At 40.3% G+C, this 24,929-nt stretch overlaps 2 protein-coding genes across 3 annotated transcripts; both read right to left on the minus strand.

Annotated features, from left to right (window-relative positions):
- Window positions 1-6,059: 6,059 nt before the first annotated feature.
- Window positions 6,060-9,350, minus strand: CA2H7orf25 (chromosome A2 C7orf25 homolog). Of its 2 annotated transcripts, XM_027071598.2 has the most exons (3): window positions 9,211-9,347; window positions 8,710-8,807; window positions 6,060-8,245 (listed from the first exon to the last, which is right to left on the minus strand). In XM_027071598.2, exon 3 carries the CDS (start codon window positions 8,222-8,224, stop codon window positions 6,959-6,961), a length of 1,266 nt encoding a protein of 421 aa, XP_026927399.1. In that variant the 5' UTR covers window positions 8,225-8,245; window positions 8,710-8,807; window positions 9,211-9,347; the 3' UTR covers window positions 6,060-6,958. The 2 variants fall into 2 exon arrangements, with proteins under 2 accessions (XP_026927399.1, XP_026927398.1); XM_027071597.2 differs by lacking the exon at window positions 8,710-8,807 and having other exon boundaries at window positions 9,211-9,350.
- Window positions 9,351-14,051: 4,701 nt separating this feature from the next.
- On the minus strand, window positions 14,052-24,845 carry PSMA2 (proteasome 20S subunit alpha 2). Its single transcript, XM_015075289.3, has 8 exons — window positions 24,738-24,845; window positions 20,751-20,827; window positions 19,667-19,799; window positions 18,102-18,224; window positions 17,267-17,348; window positions 15,513-15,586; window positions 14,421-14,478; window positions 14,052-14,333 (listed from the first exon to the last, which is right to left on the minus strand). Exons 1-8 carry the CDS (start codon window positions 24,776-24,778, stop codon window positions 14,217-14,219), a joined length of 705 nt encoding a protein of 234 aa, XP_014930775.1. The 5' UTR covers window positions 24,779-24,845; the 3' UTR covers window positions 14,052-14,216.
- Between the last annotated feature and the right edge of the window lie 84 nt (window positions 24,846-24,929).

The following is a 24,929-nucleotide window of genomic DNA, read 5'->3' on the forward strand; positions in this document are numbered from 1 at the left end:
ATATTAGAAGTCCTCACCATAACAATCAGGCAAGAAAAAGAAATAAAAGGCATTCAAATAAATAAAAAACAAGTAAAGCGTCTAAAAAACTTATCTGCAGATGGTGTATTATAGATAGAAATCCCTAAAGAGTCCACACACACACACAGACACAAAACTATTGGAACTAAAATTAATATTCAGTAAAGCTGCAGAATACAAAATCAATACACAGAAATCTGTTGTATTTTGATACATTAAAAACAAATCTTCAGAAAAAGAAATTAAGAAAACAATTTCACTTATAATTGTATCAAAAGAATGAAATCCCTAGTAATAAAATTAAAGAGGTGAAAGATCTGTACATTGAAAACCATAAGACATTGATGAAAGAGATTGAAGATGAGACACATAAATGGAAAGATATTCCATGCTCAAGGATTAGAATTAATATTGTTAAAATGTCCATATCACCCAAACCAATCTACAGGTTCAATGCAATCCTTATCAAAATTCTAATGGTATTTTTCCCAGAAGTAGACAAAGCAATCTTAAAATTTGTATAGAACCACAAAAGACCCCAAAGAACCAAAGCAATCTTGAGAAGAAGACAAAGCTGGAGCCATCACACGTCCTGATTTCAAACCATATTACAAAGCTAGGAGTAACCAAAACACTATGGTATTGGCATAAAAACAGACACATAAGTCAATGGAACAGAATAGAGAGTCCAGAAATATGCCCATGCATTTATGGTCAATTAATTAAGGACAAAGGTGCCAAAAGAATATGTATGGGCAAAGAATAGTTTCTTCAATAAATGGTGCTGGGGAAACTAGAAAGTCACATGCAAATATTAATGAAACTAGACCCCACCTTACACCATGCACAAAAATCAAATTAAAATTAATTAAAGACTTGAACATAAGACCTGAAACCATAAAACTCGTAAAAGAAAACATAGGAAATAAGCTTATTGACCTTGGTCTTGGCAATGATTTTTTGATTTGACACCAAAAGTAAAGGTGACAAATGCAAAATTAAACAAGTGGGACTAAATCAAACTAAAACCTCTACACAGCAACGGAAACCATCAACAAAATGAAAAGGTAACCTACAGAAGGGGAGAAAATATTTGCAAATCATATCTCTAGTAAGGAGTTAACATCCAAAATGTATAAGGAACTGATACAATTCAACAGAAAAAAATAAATCCAATTAAAAATAAACAGAAGAGGGCCTGGGTGGCTCCATTGGTTAAACATCCGACTTTGCTCAGGTCGTGATCTCGCAGTTTGTGAGCGACTCACCGGGCTCACTGCTGTCAGTGTGGAACCTGCTTCGTATCCTCTGTTGCCCTCTTTCTGTCCCTTCCCTGCTCATGCTGTCTTTATCAAAAACAAATAAATATTCTAAAAAGTAAGCAGAGGAACTGAATAGACATTTTTCCAAAGAAGATACACAAATAGCCAACAGGTACAGGAAAAAGTGCTCAACATCAGTACACATCAGGAAAATGAAAATCAAACTACAATGAGATCACCTCACACCTGTTACAATGGCTATCATCAAGAAGACAAGTATAACAAGTATAACAAGTATAACAAGTGTTGGCAAGGATGTGGAGAAAAGGGAACCCTTGGGTACTGTTGGTAGGAATGTAAACTGGCTTAGCCATGATGGAAAACAATATGGAGGCTCCTCAAAAAAATTAAAAATAGAACTGCCATGTGATCAAGCAATTTCACTTCTGGGTATTTATCAGAAAGAAACAAACTCACAAATATATCTGCACCGCCAAGTTCACTGCAGCATTATTTATAAGAGACGAGACACAGGAACAATCTAAGTGTCCATCTATGGAGCAATGAACATATATATACACATATATACGTATATATGTATATATATATATATACATATATACGTATATATGTGTATATATATATATATACACTGATATATATATTGATATATAATGAAACATTATTTAGCCATTAAAAAGAAAGGAAATCCTGCCTGACCTTAATGCTGGTTAGAAATATTTCAACTACATGTAACTGAAAAGCTGAGGTGGCTTAAATAAATTGAGGTTTTATTTTTCCACACGGCAACAAATCCTGAAGGAAGCACCAGGTTGGTCAGCACCAAAGTGTACAAGATTCCATTGGCCTTTCTCTCATCCTTATAAAATTATTTAATTCAGAATGACAAAATGGTGACTTCCCCAATTTTCTCATCCCCTTTACACTTCTTAGCTATCATTTTCCCATAAGTGAGCTTCACCATCACCCACACTAACCAGGAGGAAGACACAAAGAGGAGGCAGCACTAACAGAACCCCACTTCTGTCTCATTGGAAAGGAATTTGGGCACTTATGGATAAGACTGGGGGGATGAGGGTTTGCAGCCTCTACAGGACTGGCAGGCAAAGGAAGTGAGAACTGGGGCCAGGCTCAGAGTGCCAGCCTACATCTGCTGTGACTCTTGTTGGATATTCCTAAGTGTCCTCTTTGTCATCCGGTCACATTTTCCAACACTTAACTTTTTTTGTTGAATTCTGGGAAATTTATTAAGATCTATATTTCAACTCAGAATTTTTTCTTTAGGTTTGTCTAATCAACTTTTTAAAAGTTTGTTTCTCAACTATTAATTTTAGTGAGAGTTTTTATATTTCTAGAAGCCCTGTTTGCCCGCACACTTATGTTCCTTAATCCCTTTTATTTGGGTGGAGACAGAAATGTCTTTTTCCTATTGTGATTTCCATGATGGTGGAAGGGCGGGGGGGGGGGGGGGGAGGTTCTCTCTGCCCGCCCAGTACACTCCTGGCCTTGTTCCACGGTGGGAATATAGAGCCATTTATGTGATCACTAAATCTGAGAGGACAGCATGGGATGCTTGGCTCATCTCTTTTTCCCTCTTGGAAACAAGTTTCCCACAGATGCGGTGTTCTCTGCAGCTCTGCAAGGGACAAGCTCTCCGGTCACAATGCCAGCATAACCTGTGACTGGGTAGGTAGCATCTGCTACCTGAGCTAAACCCTACCTGAGCTAACCCAGCTCTCTTTCTGTAGATATAAACCACATCCTCCAACTTAGCTGCACCAATGTTTTGTTGCAAATGGTATTTTAGCCTCCATTTGCCAACGTGGGTTTCCTCACGTTTTCAGGATGTCACACTGAAAGCTCATCCACGCCAAGTTTGGTTTTTCCATTGGACTCTGTGACGCTTACGTGAGACTTGGGAAACTGAAGTGTCCCCAAGCCCAGAATGATGCCACATACATTTCTGTCAGGTTCTGAGGGATAGTACTTGCCTGAGACAACTTTTATACTAATTTTACATCCTCAGGAAGCTACTAATAGAATTTGGACTCTAAACCCATGTACAGCATGGGCTGGGCAAATCAAGCCCAAATCTGACTTATTTTCTTCTGCTCAGATCCACTAGAGTCAAATTTCCTTGCTGCCTTCCTGGGCAATGTTTGCACGATCTTCTTTCATGGGGCCACAGATTTTCAAAGGTTCTGGCTTTACACAGGCGTCTTGGGGATAACCTCATCTCAAGTGAGCTTTAGGTCTCTGATTCTACCCCAGCATGGAGCTTAATCCCCAAACCCCCAGTATTAACCCCCAGATAGTACTTGCCTGAGACAACTTTTATACTAATTTTACATCCTCAGGAAGCTACTAATAGAATTTGGACTCTAAACCCATGTACAGCATGGGCTGGGCAAATCAAGCCCAAATCTGACTTATTTTCTTCTGCTCAGATCCACTAGAGTCAAATTTCCTTGCTGCCTTCCTGGGCAATGTTTGCACGATCTTCTTTCATGGGGCCACAGATTTTCAAAGGTTCTGGCTTTACACAGGCGTCTTGGGGATAACCTCATCTCAAGTGAGCTTTAGGTCTCTGATTCTACCCCAGCATGGAGCTTAATCCCCAAACCCCCAGTATTAAGGTTGGGGACTCATCTCTGCCTTTCATCCTCTGGGAAACAATATTCCCACGGGGTGAGGTGTTCTCTGCCTGGGCTCCATTTTAACTGAGATGTTTGTGCATATATTCTTAAAACTGAAACTTAGCTGTAGCTTTTTTTTTTTTTTTTTTTCAGGATACAATGTCAGGTTTCAGTATCAGAATTATGCTTATATTCCATAAAATGAATTTGAAAACATTCCTGATACAGTAATGACGTGAGATGACCAGCCTACTGTCACATGAATTCCAAAATAGCCAAAGGGCTCCAGCCCTCCACAGAGGCCCTGCCCTCAAGCAGGAGCAGGCCAGAGCTCTCTTCAGACAGGAGAGGGGCAGTAAAGAGAACACCACAGCGACCATGTTGTATATTTTCCATGTGGCTTATAGTGCTGTGCTCCACGTTACTTTTCAAGCAAGAGCATTATTTGATATTTAAAAGTAAGCAAAAACTTATCTAATGAAGCTAACTGGACCTGGACATTTTTTGGGTCATTATTTAATAACTCTGTAATTTTTTCGATGGCTATTGGTTAGTTAGGTCTTCTATTTCTTCAATTCTATTTCATTGAGATTTCCAAATTTATCCAGACAATATACAAATACAGTGTATTTCCCTATACTAATTTATCTTCTCCCCAGCTATTTTATATCCTTCTTGGTCTTACATGTCTCATTTTATGCTTTCTGGTTTTTCTGCTCCCTTGAGAGTTCTTCTGGCTTGTCTTTACCTATATGGACTAGATTTATTCTCCATCCTCACCCCTCATTTGAAAGCGAGTCAGCTTGGTTTAACTTACACCATCAGTCACATTTCCTGTTTGACACCTCAAATTATATTGTTCTATTTTTCAATGGCAAAAATGACAAAGTTGCTGTTGACTCCCTTCTAAAGAAGATGAGGCCTTAACACGCTTTTACTTTCCCCCACTGCGTTTAATTCTTGGTCGTAGCCATAGTTTTTACATTATGTATATCCACTCCTCATAACATTTTGGACATCTCATTTCCTTTATAACCATAGGATTCCTTGGACTTGACAGTTTTTAACTGCTATTTAACAGTTTTCTCTTTTCTCATTCTTTTATTAAGTTTTTACCTTTGCTAATTTTTTTTTCCTTTGGTCGGCTGTAACAGGTCTAGGATATATATAGGTGGAGTGTGCATGTATGTCTTTCTAGAGAAGGCACTTCTTTATATTTTAGGATCCAGTGCCCCACCACGTGTCCATATCTAGTGCTTGCATTATTGACTAGATTGTTGGGAATTGTTAACAACTGGATGTCTAGAAAAGGTTAATGATCATGGGAGAAGCACAGGTATGGCCACTTCAGAAATCAATTTCTTCAAAGAGTACTGTGGTTGTACACATCGTGGCTGGCAAAGATTCAAGTTTTTTGGTGCCAACTCATAGCAGAAAGGAATAAAAATCTACCTTCTTCCTGCTACTCCTTGAAAGCTCAGCCCTTCATACTGTGCCTGACTCATGACAACACTCAATAAGTTAATTGCACTTCAGTTGTTCAGCTCCATTTCAGAATAAGAATTCCTTAGTGCAAAGACCAATAATTCATTTTTTTTAGACCAAACTATTATAATAATGCTCGGTACTTAACAGTACCAAGCACTTCAGTACCTTAATAAGTGCTTGAAAAGGCCCAAGCCCAATTTCTAACACTACACAATTTCAGTTGCAATACAAGTTAAATCCACCTCTCCCCACTAAATGCGAACCCCAATGCCAGCCTTTTCCCCTAGGAAATGTGTTCCTAGTTAATAATGGAATCTCTCCCAAGAGAAACACCCCCGAGTTTACTTTTTCATTTCATCTCAGTGTTCACGGACATCCTATAACCAAATTCTACCCCCGTGCCCCCAACAAACACTGTGGCTAGAAGTTGAGTTTCCCTTCTCACGGAACAGTAAAGTTGACGCAACAGAAAGAGGTTAGGCTGTGGCAATGTGTTCTAATACCATTTCCTACGCTTAGCTTGCATTAACACTTAAGCTCCAAGGTGTAATGTCCCATTTTTTAAAATGCTGTCAGTACCTATCTACTTTGCTAATTTTGTTTTGCTTTGCTGTAAATTAAGCACCTAGGGCAATGTGGACATAAAAATTTATTTTTAATTACAAAATTGTGTCGTGCAACAAGTATGGAATCTCCCCTACCACCATTTCACAAGAGTGAAGTAATGCAGTTGTTACTTGCCACTTGCAAAAGGAACAGTAAAGGCAGTATTTATAAGTCAAATACTTGCACTATGGGAACTATTTGTACTTTAAAGTAAAATGTGATTTAAATGCTTAATTCTTTTACGATTTATTCAAATTACGAGTTTGCCTTAAATGTCCCAGCTTTACAGGAGTGGGACTGCTGCTTACCTTTCTTTTCACAAAGGAGTATCCATAGGCACATGGGACTCCCATGACCAGTATTCACTTTATTTTCCTCTACATTAATGTACTCTTTAACCACCAGAGTATGCCTGACACGTAGCAACCAAGGAAGTTCCTTTTCATTGATAATGGCCATAACTTTACAATCTAAAACTAATCATAAACTATTACTTCCCAGCCTCAACCCACATCAACTGATCAATCACCATAATGAAAAACAAGCTTCAGAGTTTTCTCCAGATATTTAATGCAAGATGCAGTGTAGCCATATTCCATGAAATGCTGATGACCACTAGGGGGCTGTTGCCCTACTCAATCAAACAAAAGTACTACAACACAGCTAAAAGCTTTAATATAGATGTATTTCTGTTCTTAACTGCTATCATGTAGACAGTCTGATAAATAAGGTTGTCTCTTGTGCTTCTGCTACTGCTGTAGGAGGTTATATATTTTATAGATGACACACACAATCAACTCTACTGGTTTAAGAGTTCTAAATGTTATGTGTACTATAGACCTTTTTTTCTTCCCCATTTAAGATGGGAAGACCCAGCCTTTGGTATAAGTAACTTACTTCCATGACAATATTTAAAGGATATCATTAGTGTTCGCTGTCAGCTGTGTCGTCTTTTGGTAAGGGGGTGGCCAGGGCCTCTTTGCTCTCAGTAAGCGCTCTGGGCTGGTGGATAAACACACTAAATTTAACACCCTGGTTGTTGGCAGCTCTAACAAAACCACTATTGGCAGTCATTGTGATGGCTTTTAGAGTGTCTCCCGTCCCAAAAATTGTTAATGAGCGGCTATTGATTTTTGAACTGGCCACTAGTCTCAAGGCACGCTCAGAAGGCTGGTCTGGCACCACATTAATTTGTTTAATTAGCATAGTGGCCCTCTCTCTCTCCCCAGGTCCTCCTAAGGTATCTAGAATAGACTGAAAGTCCTTGACAGCAGATTCACAAGCAAACAACTCTTTGTCCTTCATAAACGCCTCCAGCTGTGGTAACACCTGCTCTTTCCTCTCTTGCTCGGCTTGTTCTGTGAGCACTTTTTCTTTGAAGATAAAGTGGCAGCCTCCATAGCTGAGGGCAGATACGTATGTGATTAAAGTAGTAATGTCCAGATTTACCCTTTTGCACACATCAACCTTAATTTCTGTTGGAAACGCAACACTTGCTAGTATATTTTCTCGGTCTACTTTGGTCACTTGCAAAAGTTCAGGGCCTTCGTCATCGGACTCACTCTCGCTTGGTTGGAGCTCTTCAGGGTGATCTAACAGAGAGTTAACCGCTACTATGTCTCCTCGCACGGATATGCCCATTTCTTGGAGCTTCTCCGCCATGGGGCTGGAGACACTGTTGTAAAACGCAAAGATGATGTGAGGATTGCTATACTGCACTGGCTGCTGGTGACTGGCCTGGAGGAAGTCTTCAGCCTGCTCAATGATGCTCTTGTCACCATACTGGCCCCTGCCCAGCCAAATGTTGTGTAGAGCTTCAGCCTTGCGGCCAATGGCTTTCACCCACGTATGACCACCGTTTGCAACTACATCCACCACAAGGGTCTGCTTTTCTCCCAAGGTATCTGTGTAACCAAAGACATGAAGAACACTAACAACTTCTTCCAAGTTTTCTGCTGATTCCACAATGGCTCTTAGGTGTGTTAGATTAGTGCTCTGTAAATGGGATTCTTTAATAGCTACTTTCCCAGCTTCTACTTTCTGTAGGAATTTTAATTCTGCCTTCAATTTGCTGCACAGCTTTGCACCACCTTCTATACCACCTTTCCTTGATCGAGAAAGTGATTCCGCTCTCTTGATCAGTTCCTTGGCTATGGCGATTCGTTCACAGAGCATGGAGTGTGCAGACATGCTGACAGCATTATTCCTTTCCTATGAAAAGAAACAAGACAAGGCAAATTGAAATAGTCCTCAAAAATCATGGCAATCAATTCTTCACTGAGAACTACATAAGTTCAATCTATCAACAAAGCTTATGGAGTCTGAGTCTATGAACCTGGACTTGGGCATGACTGATTTGGGAGTGACTCCCTCCTCTGACAACTAAGGATGATACCTGTATTTCTGAACTCTTCCTTTGGTATGCCGGGTTCGACACACTTTTTAGACCTTTATTTTTTTTCAGTTTGAAGGTAGTATTCGGCGCGTCCCAGGTCAGAATAAAGTGCAGTTGTTCAGCAATCTACTACATAAGGGATTCGCTCAGCAGCAGCTTTGCTGTTTGGTGGGAGAGCAATTTTATAAAAGGCTGGGAAAGTGTAGAGAACGTGACTAGATTAAAAATGACTAGCCGGTTATAGCAAATTGTCCAGACCCATACTGTAAGCCTTTCTAACCTTTTCCTCCTTCGTGAGTCGCTCTCCTTGACGTGACTGCCTCGTGCTATGCCACGGGCACACGGTACACCCGCCGAGGAATCAAGACTGCCCCGTTCCTGCATTTGACGTCAACACAGTATATTTTAAAAGAGCTACAGGACCCACCAACTCGGCTCCCGCTCACACCAGGAAGGACAAGCCGAAGATTAACTAGACCCCACGAGTGCAGCCCGTGACGACCCGAAGGTCTGCGGAGCCTTCCGGGGGCGGGGGGAGACATTGGGCCCTGGAACCTTAACGGGTCCGTCCGCACAGCAGGACCCCGCCAAGCAGACTCGGGCTCAAACAGCCCCCGAAACCAGCGCCGGGCGTGGAGGCCAGAGCGGGGACGGAGGGGGGCGGGGGGGGGGGACGCGGCCTGGAGCCGGCCCCCTCCCCCCGCCAGGCCGGCCGGCCCAGCCCCCTCCCGGTCTCGGTAGGGGCGCCCCGTTCCCTCCCTCTGCCTCCCCGGCTCCTCACCGGCAGCGCCAAGACCGGGAGCGCGAGCAAGCGGGCACGTGCGTGCGCGAGGCCGGGACCCGCCGGGAAACCTCGTCTGGCGGACCCCACCCCACTCTAGTCGCAGCGGCTGCTCAGCCCGCGCGAGCGCCGCCGCCTCGGCAGCCTCTCGCGTCACGTGGCCCCGCGCCGGGTGACGCCGAGCCCGCGAGTCCCAGGCGGCAGCGCGATCTACCGAGCGTGGCTGACGCTAACGCGGCGGCCATGCTTGTTGAGGGCACCCGGCTTCTCGCACGCACGGAGCAGGGAGGCACCGGGGGTTCGCGGCCACTTGGGCCCAGGAAAGGAGCGGAGGCGAAACTCGCGGGGCTGGGCATCATTCCCAGTGGGTCGTCGGCCCCTCGGTCTAGGAGGCCGACCCCGCACCCTAGGTCTTAGGTTTGGTTGGACTTTCCCTGGGGCGGGAGTCGTACATTTTGGTGGAGAAAACTCCCAGTTGTGCCCAAGTACCCCACTCCTGCTGTCAAGCTCAAACCCCTACCAAGTGACTGGCAGCGGTGGTTCCAGAAAGATTTTCAGCTCATTTTAATATAAGAGGAGACAGGCAGGAAGCTTGTCAAAGGTGTCACAGCTGGTAAGTGCTGGAGCTGGGAGTCCGGATTCCAAGCCAAAGCACTTTCTACTGCACCATCCTGGGCTCTCCATTGAAAGTGTGGTATCAGAGATATGCTGCCTTTCTGAAGAGGACAAATAATCGGATGGCTTCTGAGGGAGGAACTTATATTAGGCTAACAAGAGTGTCCAAAGTCAACCAAAAGGTTAGGACTTTTGATAAAGCTAATTTTAAAAAATTAAAATGGGCTTCAAGTTAATATTAATCCCATGTGTGCCTGCTCCTTCCCCAAGCCTTACTTGAATGGTAGTCTTAGGAAAGAAAAAGCAACAGACACACGAAAATAAAAAGAACAAGAAATGAGACTGCACATTGAGATATGTCAACACATTTTTGGAAGGCCAATAGCAATAATAACATCCATTCAATGCTTATTATATGGCAGGTGTTACTCTAAGTACTTTTCACATATTAACTTATTTGATCCTCTTCGGAAACTGAAAGGTAAATATATTTTACAGGTAGTCCACCACAAAGAGGTTGTTTGACCCAGGCAGCCTCTCTGTAAACGGAGCAGTGAGCACAGTGGAGAAAGTGTCTACAGCAAGTGACTCACAGAGCAGAGCCCAAAAAGGTTTTGGAACTGCAGGTGCCTGGAAGACAGAAGGGAGGGGAGCAGTGAGGCAGGACTGAAAATGGGCACGGCTTCAGTCTGTGAGAACAAACAGCCAAATGCTCTCTCAGGTGCAGTGCAAGCTGGACAGCTAGCCACCCTTCCCCGGTAGAAAACTAGAGTTTACCATGTTGAAGGCAAGGAGTCAGAGGGATTCGAGACACATTATGAAGTGACAGTCTCCTATGGAATGTGAAATACTGTTAGTCCCTCCTCTGCCCCTCCCAGGATGCAGTCGCTCCTCTCCCTATTTTTCTCTGGAGAAGCCAAGCAAATCAAAGACCACAGAAAATGGCCTATAGCAGGATCCCTGAGTAAGTAGGCGCAGGGCTCGCAAACACAGTGCTTCTAAACATTCTTCTGTTTGAAATTTGAAGTAAACATAAAGCAGAACAAATGGCTTTGAAAAGTATTCTATAACTAGCATCCTCAGATAAAAGGTGTTCCATTCATGAAACTCGAGGACTTTTTTAGGGGAAAGGTGACAAAGAATGTGTTTTCTTTTTTTTTTTTTTTTTTTTTGATGTTTATTTTCGAGAAAGAGCATGCACGCGAGTGGGGGAAGGGCAGAGAGAGGGAGACTGAGGATCAGAAGGGGGCTCCGCACTGAAAACAGAGAACCCAGTGCAGGACTCATGAACCAAACCATGAGATCGTGACCTAAGCAGCAACTAAGTCACCCAGGCGCCCCAAGAATGAGTTTTTCAAAATTAAAAATGGTATCGCCAATGTTAAAATATCAATGAAAGAGTAGGAAGAATGGGTAAAACTGTACTAGAATGCACAATAAAGACAGGTGAAAACTTTAGCAAAAAATGTTTCTCAAACACTATGAAATTTACCAAAACTGAAAGATCTTAGTTTCTACAGTGAAAAGGCCTCCTGAGTTAAGAAACCCAAAGACAGACATGTCATTGTGAAATTTCAAAATGCTGCAGATAAAAGTCCTAAGAACTGCAAAGGAGAAAAAAGTTATACCAGCCAATGGAGAGAGAACATAGTTTCAAACCTGCAACTGGCTGGATTAGGGCAGAAAGACCAAGGTTCCAAGACAGAAACTTCTGGAGGTGTTGGGGGACCAGGGTGGGGGATTGAAGGACTGAGGAGAGAACCGTTAAGGTCACTTGACACGATATACTGAGGAAAACAGTATGCAGGTTTTATGATCCTGTCACGGGAATCTGGGATTTGGTGATGGCTACACAGAACACAAAGAAGTGAAGCAGTATTACCTGCAGGAAGATTATTTAGGAAACGGGGTAACAGCATACTTCCATAGCCATAACAGAAACTTTTAAACTGAATATTATGATCTAATTAAACTGAGGCGGAGAGAAGGGAGGGAGAGTTCTGAATTCCCATCTTGCAGGATATAAAGTTTATATAGTGGCTCAACTTCAGGAATCCGGAGATAACTGGATAAGCCTACTGTGTGAAATATGGAGGACAGTACCTGCTGGAAAACCTAAAAAAGTTCAAAGTGATGAAACGCAGGGGCACAGCCTTTGATGAAGTGTTAGAATTATCGAGCTTTTTAAATATGCTCATGCTTAGGAAGCTGTCGCTCACGTGGAGTTACGTGACAGAGGTGGGGTTAAGGGCTGAGTTGGCGGTTTCAGTCCCTGAACATGTGAAAGCTCTTTTGATCCTCCTTATCATCCAGTCAGTGCCCAGTGAACCGGTGCTCGAGAACTATAAAGGTCAGTATTGCCCCTCATCCTTATCTCGCCTTCCCAACTCCCTCCTGCCCCCACATGTGAATTTTAAACATTTCCATGGTTCATAACTAATTATTCTGCCAACTTCAGTGAGGAACTAGAAAAGAGGAAGGACAGCACAAGTGGAGGCAAACTTTTTAAGACTGGGAAGATACAAAATGAACTGAGAATGGAGGGGGGCTGTGCACATGAGGAGCACTGTGACACGTAAGTGGATTAAAAGCAGCTCAACTCCACAAGCTAGAGATGACTGAAGGGTTGTGGGGCATTCTGGGATGCAGTGGGTCATAAGACCAAAGAACTGAGTTCCCCAAGAACTGAGACAAAAAGGAATGGCTTAATTTTAAGGTTAATGAAAACAATAAACTGAGAACAAAGGTAAAAGTGTTCTAGGCAGCTTCAGTTGAACTAGGCTTTGCATTTAGCGGGGCAAGAGGCAAGAACAGAATATGGACATAAATCTGCTTCAGTGAGTTTTTCCTCCCTTTATTCTGCGGACTTACTCTGTTAGCCCCCAATAGGAATCTTACACACATTTTCCTTTTGTCCCTAATATGCCTGCCTTATGTTTCCCTTCTTTGATTTGTAGGATTTTGGCATTCCTCTAGTTTTTGAATATTGGATAGAGGGCTTATGCAAATCAAAGGCAGCTAAACCTTAGAGTACTTGACCGTCAACCCTGCCAGGCCTTTCATTGGCATCATCAAATTCTGTCCTTAGAAAACCCTCTGAGATAATTACCTGTACAGTCACTTAGCCTGTAAATGAGAGTTAAGACCTGACCCCAAACCCATTCCTTTTTACCACTATGTTCTCTTTCCAGTGTGCAATATACCAAGAGCCCATGACATGAGGACAGATGATTAGATAAGGCCTTCAAGACCAACATCTTGATGTTGGATATCAAGTTGCCATCTTCCATCTTTCATAATAATCCTGCCGCTGCCTATGCTAAGATATGGTGCTGTCGTGATTGTGGGAGCAGAACTGGGAATCCTGACCAAACTGTCCAAGGTAAGACTCTTTTCTCCTACACTCAGCTAAATCTTAATCAAGATCTTTTGAGCCACATTTAAATCATAGAACTACATACTGTATCTGTTAGTAAGAATGATGTTCACAACCTCTGTTCTGTGAGCCAAACTAATGATGATTTCTCTTATCCTAAGAAGCTTTAAAAAACAAAAAAACTAAGCAAATGTCTACACATCTGATGAAAACAGAGTGCGTGTTATTTGCCTGTTTGTATGGGCCTTAATTTAAAGCCAAGGTTCTGATTACACTGAGATAACATGAATAAGGGAGACCCTTAAGCCATAGTTTTGATGTTTAAGTATTAGGATTTTATTTCCATACCCATGTTTATCCTCGAGTTTAAAAAGTCTAGTAGAATCTAAGGGACTCCTTTTAAATACATTTACCTACTTGTGATGGAGAAACCAGTAGGAACCAGTACATCATTTTTATCCACTTGCATCATGTATCTCCTATAGGAGACTCTTTGGCCTGGCACTCTTCATAGCTCCAGTGCAATCTCAGTGTACTACAGTTTCACTGATCCACACCTAATGGTGCCTACAAAGCACCCATGCTTCCCATCTTGTCTCATGAATCCATGAAAGCCTGCAGATTCTCCCAGCTCTAAAAGCAGTGTTTACCAAAATCAGCATTTTGCTTCCCTGAAACATGGACAACATCTGATAGTAAAGAGGTTAACAAGATTTGACTTAACCAAAATTGCATGAAGATTAAAGAGTTTGTCACCATTCTGCTCTGCAATGTAGTTTCCAGAAGTCAACTGTGATAAAAAGCAGGAGATAACTATTTTAAAATTTTACTAACTCCTAAAAAGCTGAAGTTGGATTTAACAGTTTATTATGATTTATAAGTGTCATTTTAAAAACATCTGTCCATTAAACCATGTAGAAATAAGTATGCAAAAAGTCTGCAAAACAAAACATACTTTAAACATGTTTAAGTAGAGGGATTATTTGAAATTCCGGATTTTTCAGTCACTTCATTATTATGCTATCGCAGCCAAGTAATCCTTAACTTCAGTCGGAGTAAGCCTCCTGAATCCGGCTTCATTGCAGATTCCAACCTCTATGTTGTCTTCTGTCATCTGCCCTTCAAAGCTTTCCTATTGAAGAGGAAGGGCAAAAGGTCAGTTTTCCAAGCACTTAATTATAAACTCATTATAAATCCCATTGTTAGAAATTGTGCTAACCTTTAGAGTTAATATGGCTGTGTGAATGGCATCTTCAAGTTCCAGGTCTTCGTTATATCTAAAGAATTTTTTGAAAAGGCAATGATTTATAGCAGAACTTACATTATTTATGGTTACTTAAACATGACAGCGGCAACGAGAATTTCTCAAAATCTGAAACGCTCCTAAAAATACTAAGCTACAGATTAATTCTTTTAGTCCACTCATTGTGATAGCTGTCCCCCAATAATAAATTGATGCTTGTAATCCTAACAGCAGTATATTTTAATATAATCAGAATGTGGTGGCAATATTATAATTTTTTTAAATAAAGAAATCAGACCTGTGCTAAAATTTCTTTTGTTTGGTCTTGTAAGTTTTAACTTCATGTGAAATGTTTAAAGACTATTAATACGTAAAAGGAAAAGGAAAGTGCTTTAGGAAAGATCTTAAAATTATTTGTTTACTGATTAATCCCATGTCTAAAATTTTTCATAATCTTTTAACATTATGTGAAAAATGTACTGAAAGGTTCATCTGCTGGCTATATAGAGTTAATTATAAATTTTTGCTGTTCAAAATGCGTGTAGGACATTTTTCGGTGGACCAATGCTGAGAAGATAGCTGGAAATAAGAGCAGTGACAGCAGATTTTTACATGGTACCGCATTTTTCATCCAGCGCATACAACAATCTACTGCCAATAGCAGGAACTCAGCTTCACCATTTTTTTCTGTAACTGTCATAAGGTAAACGGTTATCACTTACGTCACTTAAATTTTCCACCCCAATTTTTTACTCCAATTCCAACTATTTTTTCTTTGAGAGTGTAGGAGGAAAAATGAAGTAAAAAATAAAGACAATTAAATTTAGGAAAAAACCCAAAGAATGCAGAAATAAAAGTTCTTATGAAATAAATAATATTACCACTTAATATACTGAAGACTAGGGAGCCAGGGTGAAGAGAAGTTTTTACTTTATTTGTAACTAGGCTAAACAAATGAGTGTTTGAATATAAAGTAATAAATGTGTTTAGATTCGGGATACTGATTGTTTAAAAACACTGAGAACCATAAAGTGAGATTGCTAAGAAATTGAGTTTCAGTAAGCCTACCTTTTCTCTAGGAAAGTTTTCCCATTCACGTAGTTCTTTCCCATTGCTGTGGCTTTCCATGCAAAGTAAGCTCCCTAATCAGGAAGAGAAGGGAAACACATTTTAAATCATTAATCTAGTTATATCACTCTGCCGTTTCTTTTTTAGGTCTATAAATTTGTCTCTAACAGTTCACAGAATATTTGGAATATAATGAAGTATGTCACAAGAGAGGCTACTTTCTAAAAAGATTAGAGAGCTAAACAACAAAGAGGAATGAAGATACCTCTGGAGATTATGGAGAAGTTCAGTAATTTGATCGTGGTGACAGCTTTCTCAGCTATTTACATCCATCAAAACTCATCAAATTGTACACTTTGCATATGTGTGATTTATGGTTAGTTTATGTGAAAAAGTCAGTTAAAGGCTACAGGTTCACTTACAACAAATAATCAAAAGTAATATTTCAGCATATTAGGATTGAAGGACTCTAGAATCATATATATATGTATATATATGTGTGTATATATATATATATATATATATATATATATACACACACACACACACACACACACACGTGAGAAAAATGGTGACCAAGTCTTTATCATCACTGCTGAACAAAGTAAAAAGAGACAGTATTTCATTAAAAATATTTTGAAGTTTTGGGGCACCTGGATGGCTCAGTCAGTTGAATGTCCAACTCTCAGTTTCAGCTCAGATCATGACCTCATGGTTTCATGAGTCCAAGCCCCGTGTCAGGCTCTATGCTGACAGTGCGGAGCCTGCTTGGGGTTCTCTTTCTCCCTGTCTTTACTCACACTGTCTCTGTCTCTCTCAAAAATAATAAATAAAACTTAAAAAAAAATTTTTTTAATATTTTGAAATTTTGTAATCTAATGTTTAATGAAAGCAGCAATATGTTGTATATAACATGGCCTCATCTGTTGAAAAAAATACATATGCACACACATTAAGAAAAATACTGAAAGAAAAACACCAAACATTCTTTAAAAGAAACAACTGCCTTTGAAATAAAGCAGGGAAGAAAAGGGCAAAAGATGAAACCTGGATTCCAGTGATGATGGCTTCTGCTACCCACTGGGAAGAAAGCTAAGAGGGCATGTCATTTAGTTTCAGAGGCTCAGAGATGGGGTAACAGACACTGTCAGAACTCCCAGAATACTTGTTTTTCCTTCCGGCTTTCCTCAGACAAGGAAGAAACTTGTGGAAGAAACTTCCTCACACAGTTGCAGAGCACTAGTAGCCCCTCTGAATGCCTTCTCACTCAAATGCCGATCTCCTGCTTTAGAGTAGACGGACTCACCCACTTTGCACAACACTGTCTTCAAGAGTCATGTCTGTGTGTGTAATTAGAGTCATACTCCCAAGTCGGCCCCAGGATTAAACAGATGGCAAGGAGTGCAGCACTGTCTTCTAGACCCAAATCTTTCATCGGAATATTTCTCAAAGTAATAAAACTCCACAGATATAAAGAGATTTGATAACTATTTCAAGAAATCATTCCACTGTGTGAACTTAATGAATACGAAAAGGAAGAAGAACAGAGAGCGCAGACCTAATGTACCCTCTTCAGTCAGAAGACCGAATTACCAACATTTTAAATGTACAAATGCACCAATCCATATGTTCTAAAGCCCAAATGAAAAAGAAAAAAAGAAAATACTGCTAAATTTTAAACTTTTTATGGTTTTTGTTTTTATTAGCTGTTCAAAGGGTACTTTAATCCCTCCGGTATATCTGATAATACTTACAGATGGATCTGACTGAAATAAATACGGTCGCCCCTCATTCCAACCACAAATTAGTAAAGAAACTCCAAATGGCCGAACACCACTAAAGAAAGGAGAAACAAAAATTATTTGGCATCTTCATGGGGTTAAAATCAACCTAAGGTAGGAATTTATTAACACTTTCAAGTCTTAACAAAGCAAATCATCAGGTAAAATGAATTAGACTTTTAAGTTCCTTAAACAGTATTTAGTATCTTTCTGAACAAATCAATTCAAAAACGAATTCTCTTTATGGTACTAAGGAACACTAGTCAAATCATTTTGGTAAATGGAGTGACACAAATTTTGGAGTTAATAAGTGTGGAGTAACATTTTGTGTCTTAACAAAGGACAACTTTCAACAAATGCAGTTTTTTTCCACTAGCTTTACACGTTAGCAAGTACTTTTATACTATCTCATCCACGTGTATACCCAGATTCAAGAGAATTACAATGAATATGGATGTGTCCAACAGCTATTGCTTTCATTATGTGCTTATAATCATTTATAGTTGGAAAGATAAATTTGGAAGCAGAAATAACTGCCTGCCCATAGGGAAGTGTTTCAGTCACTGGCAAAAGGGCTTTATTGAGAAGCCGCATTTTGCTAGTACATCAACAGCAAGAAAACACTCCAATCTCTTCCTTAAAAAATATTCTAGCTCCAACTAAGATCAGAAATATTCATCATAGTAATTTTCTCTACTTGTTCAATAAATACAGGAATAGTAAGTCCTCTTTTTAAATACACCTACTCTTCTAAAATGTTTTCTTTTTTCTAATTCATGATGCATTTCAAGTAATAAAATCAACTTACCCTGACTGAGTATATTCTTGCATCACAGAAGCTACTCTCTGTACCAACTGAGCTGTGGGAATGGGTTCTTGGTACACGAGATAGTACTGCTGAGCTAGTTTTCGAGCTCTGTGCACAAGCACTCTAACAAACAAGGAAGAAATAAGACTTCATGAAAATCTTGACACTCGGCTCCTTAACGACTCTTCTTCTACAGGCATATACCTACAGCATAAGTCTTACATGCTTCTATGGAATAGTAACGATCAGCTCAAAGCCAGTATTGCTCTTACACTGGTTACAGTTATCTTACACGAAAACAGAGCCACACAGAGGAGCTGAGCCACAGGAGACGAGACAAGGACAAGGCAAAAGGAAGAAAATTAGGGACAAGGGGTACCAGTCAGCTCGGTACTAACAGATTTAGCATACACAATGGGAGCCTTATCTCCCTCCATGGCTTCTTCAAGATTGTGCCCCCTTTCCTGAGGGCAGTCACCCTGTCTTTGTATCTTAGTCAAGCCAACACACATAAATGCCCACACGATCACACACACACACACACACACACACACACACACACACAATTTGGGGCATATCTTTCTCACTCTATTTCAATCTTTTTGCTACTCTGCACATCAAAGAGTACCCTTAAGAGATTAAGGAACAGCAAGAAACTACTTAGAACACAAAAAATAACAAATGTATTAAATAATATTAAGAATATTCTATATAATAATCAAATTAGCAAGACAAATAGATGTACCTTTACCTGCTCCTAAACTACTCATGTGAACCATCACCCTCAGTGTAATACTCAGTTTGTCTTCCGCTGTCCTGTCCTCATACTTTACCCCATCAGTGCACTGCAGCATCCCTTCTACACAGTGGCAACGGGATCCACTGTAGTGAGGCTTGACCACATTCCAGCAACTGTGGCTTTTTCCAACTCATGAAAGTGAAACTTTGGCTCTGTCTTGTTCCCCCAAAATCAGGAATGAAGTTAATTGTTTTTTCTTTCTTTACTTTCTTTACTTCCTTTGCTTTACTCGTTAAGTGGCAAACATACAAAGTTGCCAATCTCTTTCAACTTGCTGGTACCCTGATGTTTCAGGGGCCTTGAGAATTTTGTCCCTTTGCTAAGAACAAAAATATAATGGGGATAACTCTGAATGGGATGGTAATGTTTTCTTTTGCTGCCTTGTAACTTTTTTTTTTTAAATATAGTTTACTATAACTTGTATTGCTTTGGTTTTTAAAACACATGAGAGAACAGCAAATCCTCTGAAGCCCAGCCCTTGGATGGAAAAAAAGGGGTGTGATCAGAGGGGAAAAACCACTAAACAGATAAGAGAATTACTGGATCTCCTCTTTTACAATGCAGTGGCACTGAGTTATCCTTAAAGCAACCCTTGGTCTATTCCATGCAGACAGACTAAATTCAGCTGCCCGTGATGCTGCTGTTGCTAAGCAAAGCACAAAAATGAAGAGTTGGGAGATTAAAGGAAAAACATCCCTTGATTTTTCTCCTCAAAGTGTATAAGCAGCTCATAAAACAGTGAGGAAAAACAAATAGTACAAAGTACCTGTAATCTGGGCCCATGCCACTATACACCAAGCCTATATGCTTGGTGATTGGTTCCACTTTGTGAACACTTCGCTCGTCATACAGAATGGATTTCTGTTTCTTCTCGGTTGCCAATACCACACCATTTGCAGCTTTAAAAAAAAAAAAAAAAACAGTGCTAAATGTTTAGTCACTTAAAGATTCTGCTTCAACAGTTTTCTAATTATGGATGCATTTTACCCAAATTCCTTTATTTCTTATTTATAAAACTTTTTCTGTATTAAAATCACCTAAGAAATGATAAATTCAGGGCATCTGGGTGGCTCAGTCAGTTAAACATCTGACTCTTGATTTCGGCTCAGGTCATGATCTTAGGGTTCATGGGACTGACCCCCCTGTCCGGCTCAATGCTGACAGCTCAGAGCCTGGAGCCTGCTCTGGATTCTGTGTCTCCCTTTCTCTCTGCCCCTCCCCTGCTTGTTCCTCTCTCTCTCTCTCTCTCTCTCTCTCAAAAATAAATAATCAAAAAAATTTTTTAAAAATGGTAAATCCATTTTTCCCTCATTGGTCATCTCTATTATGCTAAGGAATCCCTATAGGTAAATGCATTACCCAATATTCCAGAACACCAAAAAGTCCAAAGAGTCTGTACCTTTTAGAATTCTGCTTACTTGGCTATTGTTCTTGTAATTTAAAATTTAAAATCAATGATACAGGCTTTTTTTAAAAAAAGGGTATCTTTAGATGAAGTTTTATAATTAAATTTTTCTAAATTATAAAAAGGATAAAAACTGCCACAGAATAGTGATTATTATCAGTGGAAAAACAAAAGAATGCTCAGTTTTTCTCAATGGGAAAGACTACTTGTGGGTTATTACAACTAAAAGATAAAGGAGCTATATTTATTTTGAAAAAAAAATTAATCACCTTCTTGTACTCATTGGCTTATTACTTTTCTTTAAACTTCAAAATACTGTAAATCAACAGAAAGAACTATTAAAAATTATGCTGCCCTATTTATTTATATTAATCACTAATTAATTCCAAAAGCACTTTAGGATAACTATTAACAGGCATGTGAAATGAATGAAACATTTAATTACCTTTAATTCCCACTGAAGGGGCTCCTCCAGCTACAGCAGCCAAAGCATATTCAATCTGGACAAGTTTACCAGATGGGCTTAAAAAGAAACAAAGGTATTTGCTAAATTCACATATTTTCAAATATGTATAATAGGAATATCTCTAGGAGAGGGCAGATATATAAGTCAAATCCATTAACCAAATACCAAGGAATAGCTGGGCTTTCACATTATAAAGCTGTACAGAAATTGAGGATACCAGGCAATTTGTACATATACATAGTAAAGCACTTAGCTTTCCTTTTCCCCCCCCTCCTTCTTGTCTGACTCTTTAAGCACCATCATTATTACTGTTGCCTTTTATCACTCACCAACCTTGTGACTTCAGGCAAGTTACTTAATCCTGCTGTGTCTCAGTTTTCACATCCATAAAATGGGGATAATAGTACTACAGCCATTTTAGAAGTTTGTTGTGAAGATTAAATAAAGGGATGCCTTTTGTTCCGGGCACAAAATCAGCAGCAAGTAAATACCAAATAGTGTTATTAAGAACATGTATATGTCTGTTAAATACCAAATAACAGCATAGATTTCATATCGGTGGAGTTCCACATTTTAGAAAGTAGGCATAGCCTAAGATGTAAGACCTAGATAGTTATCAGCCACGACAAAGTATCTTCTATATAAGCTATTTCTAGAAGCTGTGAGCTGGTGATACCTAACATACCTGATTTCATGGGTTTGGTAGCCAGATTCTAGCCCTAACCTGGCTTTTAAGATCATACTTTATTTCGAACCAGTTGTTGAGTTAAAATCATCGTAAACTAACCTGATTTCACAGTTAAAAAGTTTTTGAGTGAAAGTAGTTTGTCCAGAATGACATAGCTTGGTCCGTGTCTCTAGTCTACTAGTGAAAATAAAACTTGAGTTTCAGAAGGTCATTTATCTTCATAAAACTATGGATACTCTCATGTCACCCAAGCCTCAGCTTTGTTCCAGACACACAGACTACTCTTAGAATTCAAAAACCCCTTTGACAAGCTAACCCCCTCTGTCTGCAATGCATTTCACCCTTGTCTGGTGAACTCCTTCCTCCTGGTCATCCTACAGTCTTCAGTAGAAATGTCATTCATGTCCTTAAAGAAGCTGTCCTGGCCACAGGGACTAGGCTGAATCCCACACACTCATGCCTATGGTGCCCCATACTTCCTCTCTGGCTAAGATTCATCATGCTTAAATTACTCATACAATGTTCGCCTTCCTCAACAAAGTCTAAGCTCTGTTTGGTCAGTATCCTAACGTACAACCTAGTACCAGGAGTCCGCATCATTTAGCTGACAGAGACACAAAGGAGACCTATTTAAGGGATAAGCCTAAGTGTGACAGTTTAAAGACTCTTAAGTGACAAAAGCAGTTAACCTGAGTGGAATAACATTAATAGGTATTTAAATTTTTAAAATTAGGCTGTAGATGTTAGTCACTATTTCAATAATCATATGACCCACTAGGTCCATCTGGCTTTCAATTATTGCTCAACATCGAGCTCAAATATACTTGGGAACATTTTAAAGGCTCAGGTAAACTTAAACTTACCTTTTCACTGTTCCCCACAATCACCTGCATGAACATCTACTGTTACATCTTCCTGTATGAAAGATCGCCCATCTGTGAGCTCACTGAGCAATCAACCATCTGTGTATTCAGTCACACAACTAGCCCATTCCAAAGCACCAGCACCTCTACCTGGGATAACCGACACAGCCTTCTAACTAGTTTTCCTCTTTCCCACCCTTACTTTTATCCCACCAGTCAGTTACCTTTGTACCAGGTCACCTGTCACTTAAATATAACTTCCTGGTTCACTTAAAATACAAACTTCTGGGGCGCCTGGGTGGCTCAGTCGGTTGAGCGTCTGACTTCGGCTCAGGTCATGATCTCACGGTCCGTGAGTTCGAGCCCCGCGTCGGGCTCTGTGCTGACACCTCAGAGCCTGGAGCCTGCTTCGGATTCTGTGTCTCCCTCTCTCTCTGACCGTCCCCCCGTTCATGCTCTGTCTCTCTCTGTCTCAAAAATAAATAAACATTAAAAATTTAAAAAAAAAAAATACAAACTTCCTCTGGCCTGCCAGGCTCTTCAAGATCGGCCCTACCCACACTAACTCTTTGCTCACTATACTCTAGCACACTGGCCTTATTATCAATTCCTGTAAGAGTTCAAGCTCTTTCCAACTTCAAGACTTTCATTTATCCTCTTTCCTCTGTCCATAAGTCTCTCTACCCCTAAATCTTCAAATAGTTTGCTCTTTTTCACCTTCTTGTCTCAAAAATCACCCTGAAGCACTGGCTTTTCCTGACTATCCAATCTACAGTTATGCTGCTTCTTTTAGGCTCTTTCAATAAAATTCCTGAGTAAAACATTTTTCAGAATGTATTAGTAGACACCAATTTGTTTACTCATTTACTGTCAATATCCTCAACTGAATGTAATTCACATGAACACTTTTTCATCCTATAACACAGCCTCATCACTTCCATCATTAAGAGTTTGATTCTAATTACAACAGGCGAGAAACACATTTTTAAAATCTAAAACAGAGTTGAACCATTATGTTAAAAAAAAGTTTATTTTACTAAAGACATTATTACAGAAAGATTTAGCTCCTGATGATATTTGATTGTTTCGGCTCCAGTTATTCTAAAGAAAGGATTACACTCTCTTAAAGATACAGAACCAAGTTTGCTTTGTTCACAAATATGAACAGTGACTATTTAGCAAATATTGTTCTCTATCATTGTATATAAGACCTTTGATTTACAAAATTTCATTTCATTCAAAGGTTAAAACACCCTCATTTATCACTGAAAACTGTGAAGTTTACACTTGGAAAGTACTTTACTTTTTTAGTATATTACTATTTTACTATTTTAAAAAGACATCTAACAGTAATAGGAAATGTATTAATTTTGTCATCAGAAAGAACCCAGTTTGAATGTGACCTCAGCTACTCATCTAAGACCTTGGACAAGCAACTTAATTTGACCAACCTGTGGTTGGTTCATCTGTAAGATATTGAGATAACGTTTATCTCACATGACAGGAGGAAGAAATGGGAGTAGGTTAAGTTGCACCCACACATAAAGTACTCAACAAGTTGGATCCTGCTTGCCTTCAGTTGCCAGATACAACTACATTTCAACTAAATGGGAGATTACCGATCCGTAAGAAAATGGTAAAACTGAATCATTACCCGGTCGATTTATTAAACCCTTCGCTGCGCTGACGGTTTCTTACATTGTGAACAATACTGAAAAGTATACGTATTATTTTAATCCTTTGTTCTAAAACAGAAAAGCCTACAATCTTTTGCAAAGTAAAGACATTCCCCTCCCCCCCCCCAAATGTAAATGTAGTCTAGTAGTTTGGGGCCCACAAACACTAAGTGACACAGAGAGATTCGCGCTTTCCTTTTTAGTCCTTAAACTTCTAACAGGGGCATGGAAGAAACCGAAAGCGGGAAGAGGTTTCTAAGTACCAAAGGGAGACTAAGACTCAGACCAAACTGTAACGGTGAGGTTTTCAGAAGAGAAAAGGGGACCTCAGAGATTTGACCAAGATTCTAAGCTCCAGAAGCTCCCCAATCAGGCCTACGTGGTGGGTCAGGAAGGAAATCCCGAGTTCCGAACGGGACACCCGGAGACAGCTAATCCAAAACTGCCTTATTCTCTAGTTTCCAAAGAGAAAGCAAATCCCTGACTGAAGGCCTTACCCTCCCTCAGCCCCAAGGTCGCCCTGGATCCCCAAAACCGCGTTCCCGCGGCTTCCCGGCATCGGGGTTTTCAGGCCGCGGGCGAGCCAAGCAAATGACTTTGCAAACTCGCGTTTCCATCCCTATTTCCTACTGTGCCCCCCGGAAGCATTAAGCCAGAGACTAGGCCGGAAAAAAAACTAGAAGCCGGGGAGTTCCTGCAACCTCGACTACGCGGAGGGCTTTCGGTGCCCCTTCCATACCTGAAGGTAGTCAGCGAAAAGCTGTAACCGCGCTCCGCCATCTTTGCCTGGAGTGCCAAAGCACATCCGCACACATGCGCACTGGCGCCCGTTTCTTTTCATTTCCCCTCCCCGCTCCTTCCTTTCTCTCTCTCTGATTGGAGGAGAGTCAGAGCCGTTCCAGGGACCTGCCGGGCGTTGTAGTTCCAGTAG

Source organism: Acinonyx jubatus, chromosome A2, assembly GCF_027475565.1.
Source record: "Acinonyx jubatus isolate Ajub_Pintada_27869175 chromosome A2, VMU_Ajub_asm_v1.0, whole genome shotgun sequence".
NCBI classification, from domain to species: Eukaryota; Metazoa; Chordata; class Mammalia; order Carnivora; family Felidae; genus Acinonyx; species Acinonyx jubatus.

What these genes read in the sequence shown, in the direction of transcription:
- CA2H7orf25 (XM_027071597.2), bottom strand. Translation starts at nt 8,224, where the DNA reads ATGTCTGCACACTCCATGCTCTGTGAACGAATCGCCATAGCCAAGGAA.
- PSMA2 (XM_015075289.3), bottom strand. Translation starts at nt 24,778, where the DNA reads ATGGCGGAGCGCGGTTACAGCTTTTCGCTGACTACCTTCAG. An exon ending in CCCTTCAGTGGGAATTAAAG is followed by an intron (nt 19,800 to 20,750) that starts GTAATTAAATGT and finishes TTTTTTTTAAAG; the next exon opens with CTGCAAATGGTGTGGTATTG. An exon ending in AAAACTTTCCTAGAGAAAAG is followed by an intron (nt 14,479 to 15,512) that starts GTAGGCTTACTG and finishes AAAATTCTTTAG; the next exon opens with ATATAACGAAGACCTGGAAC.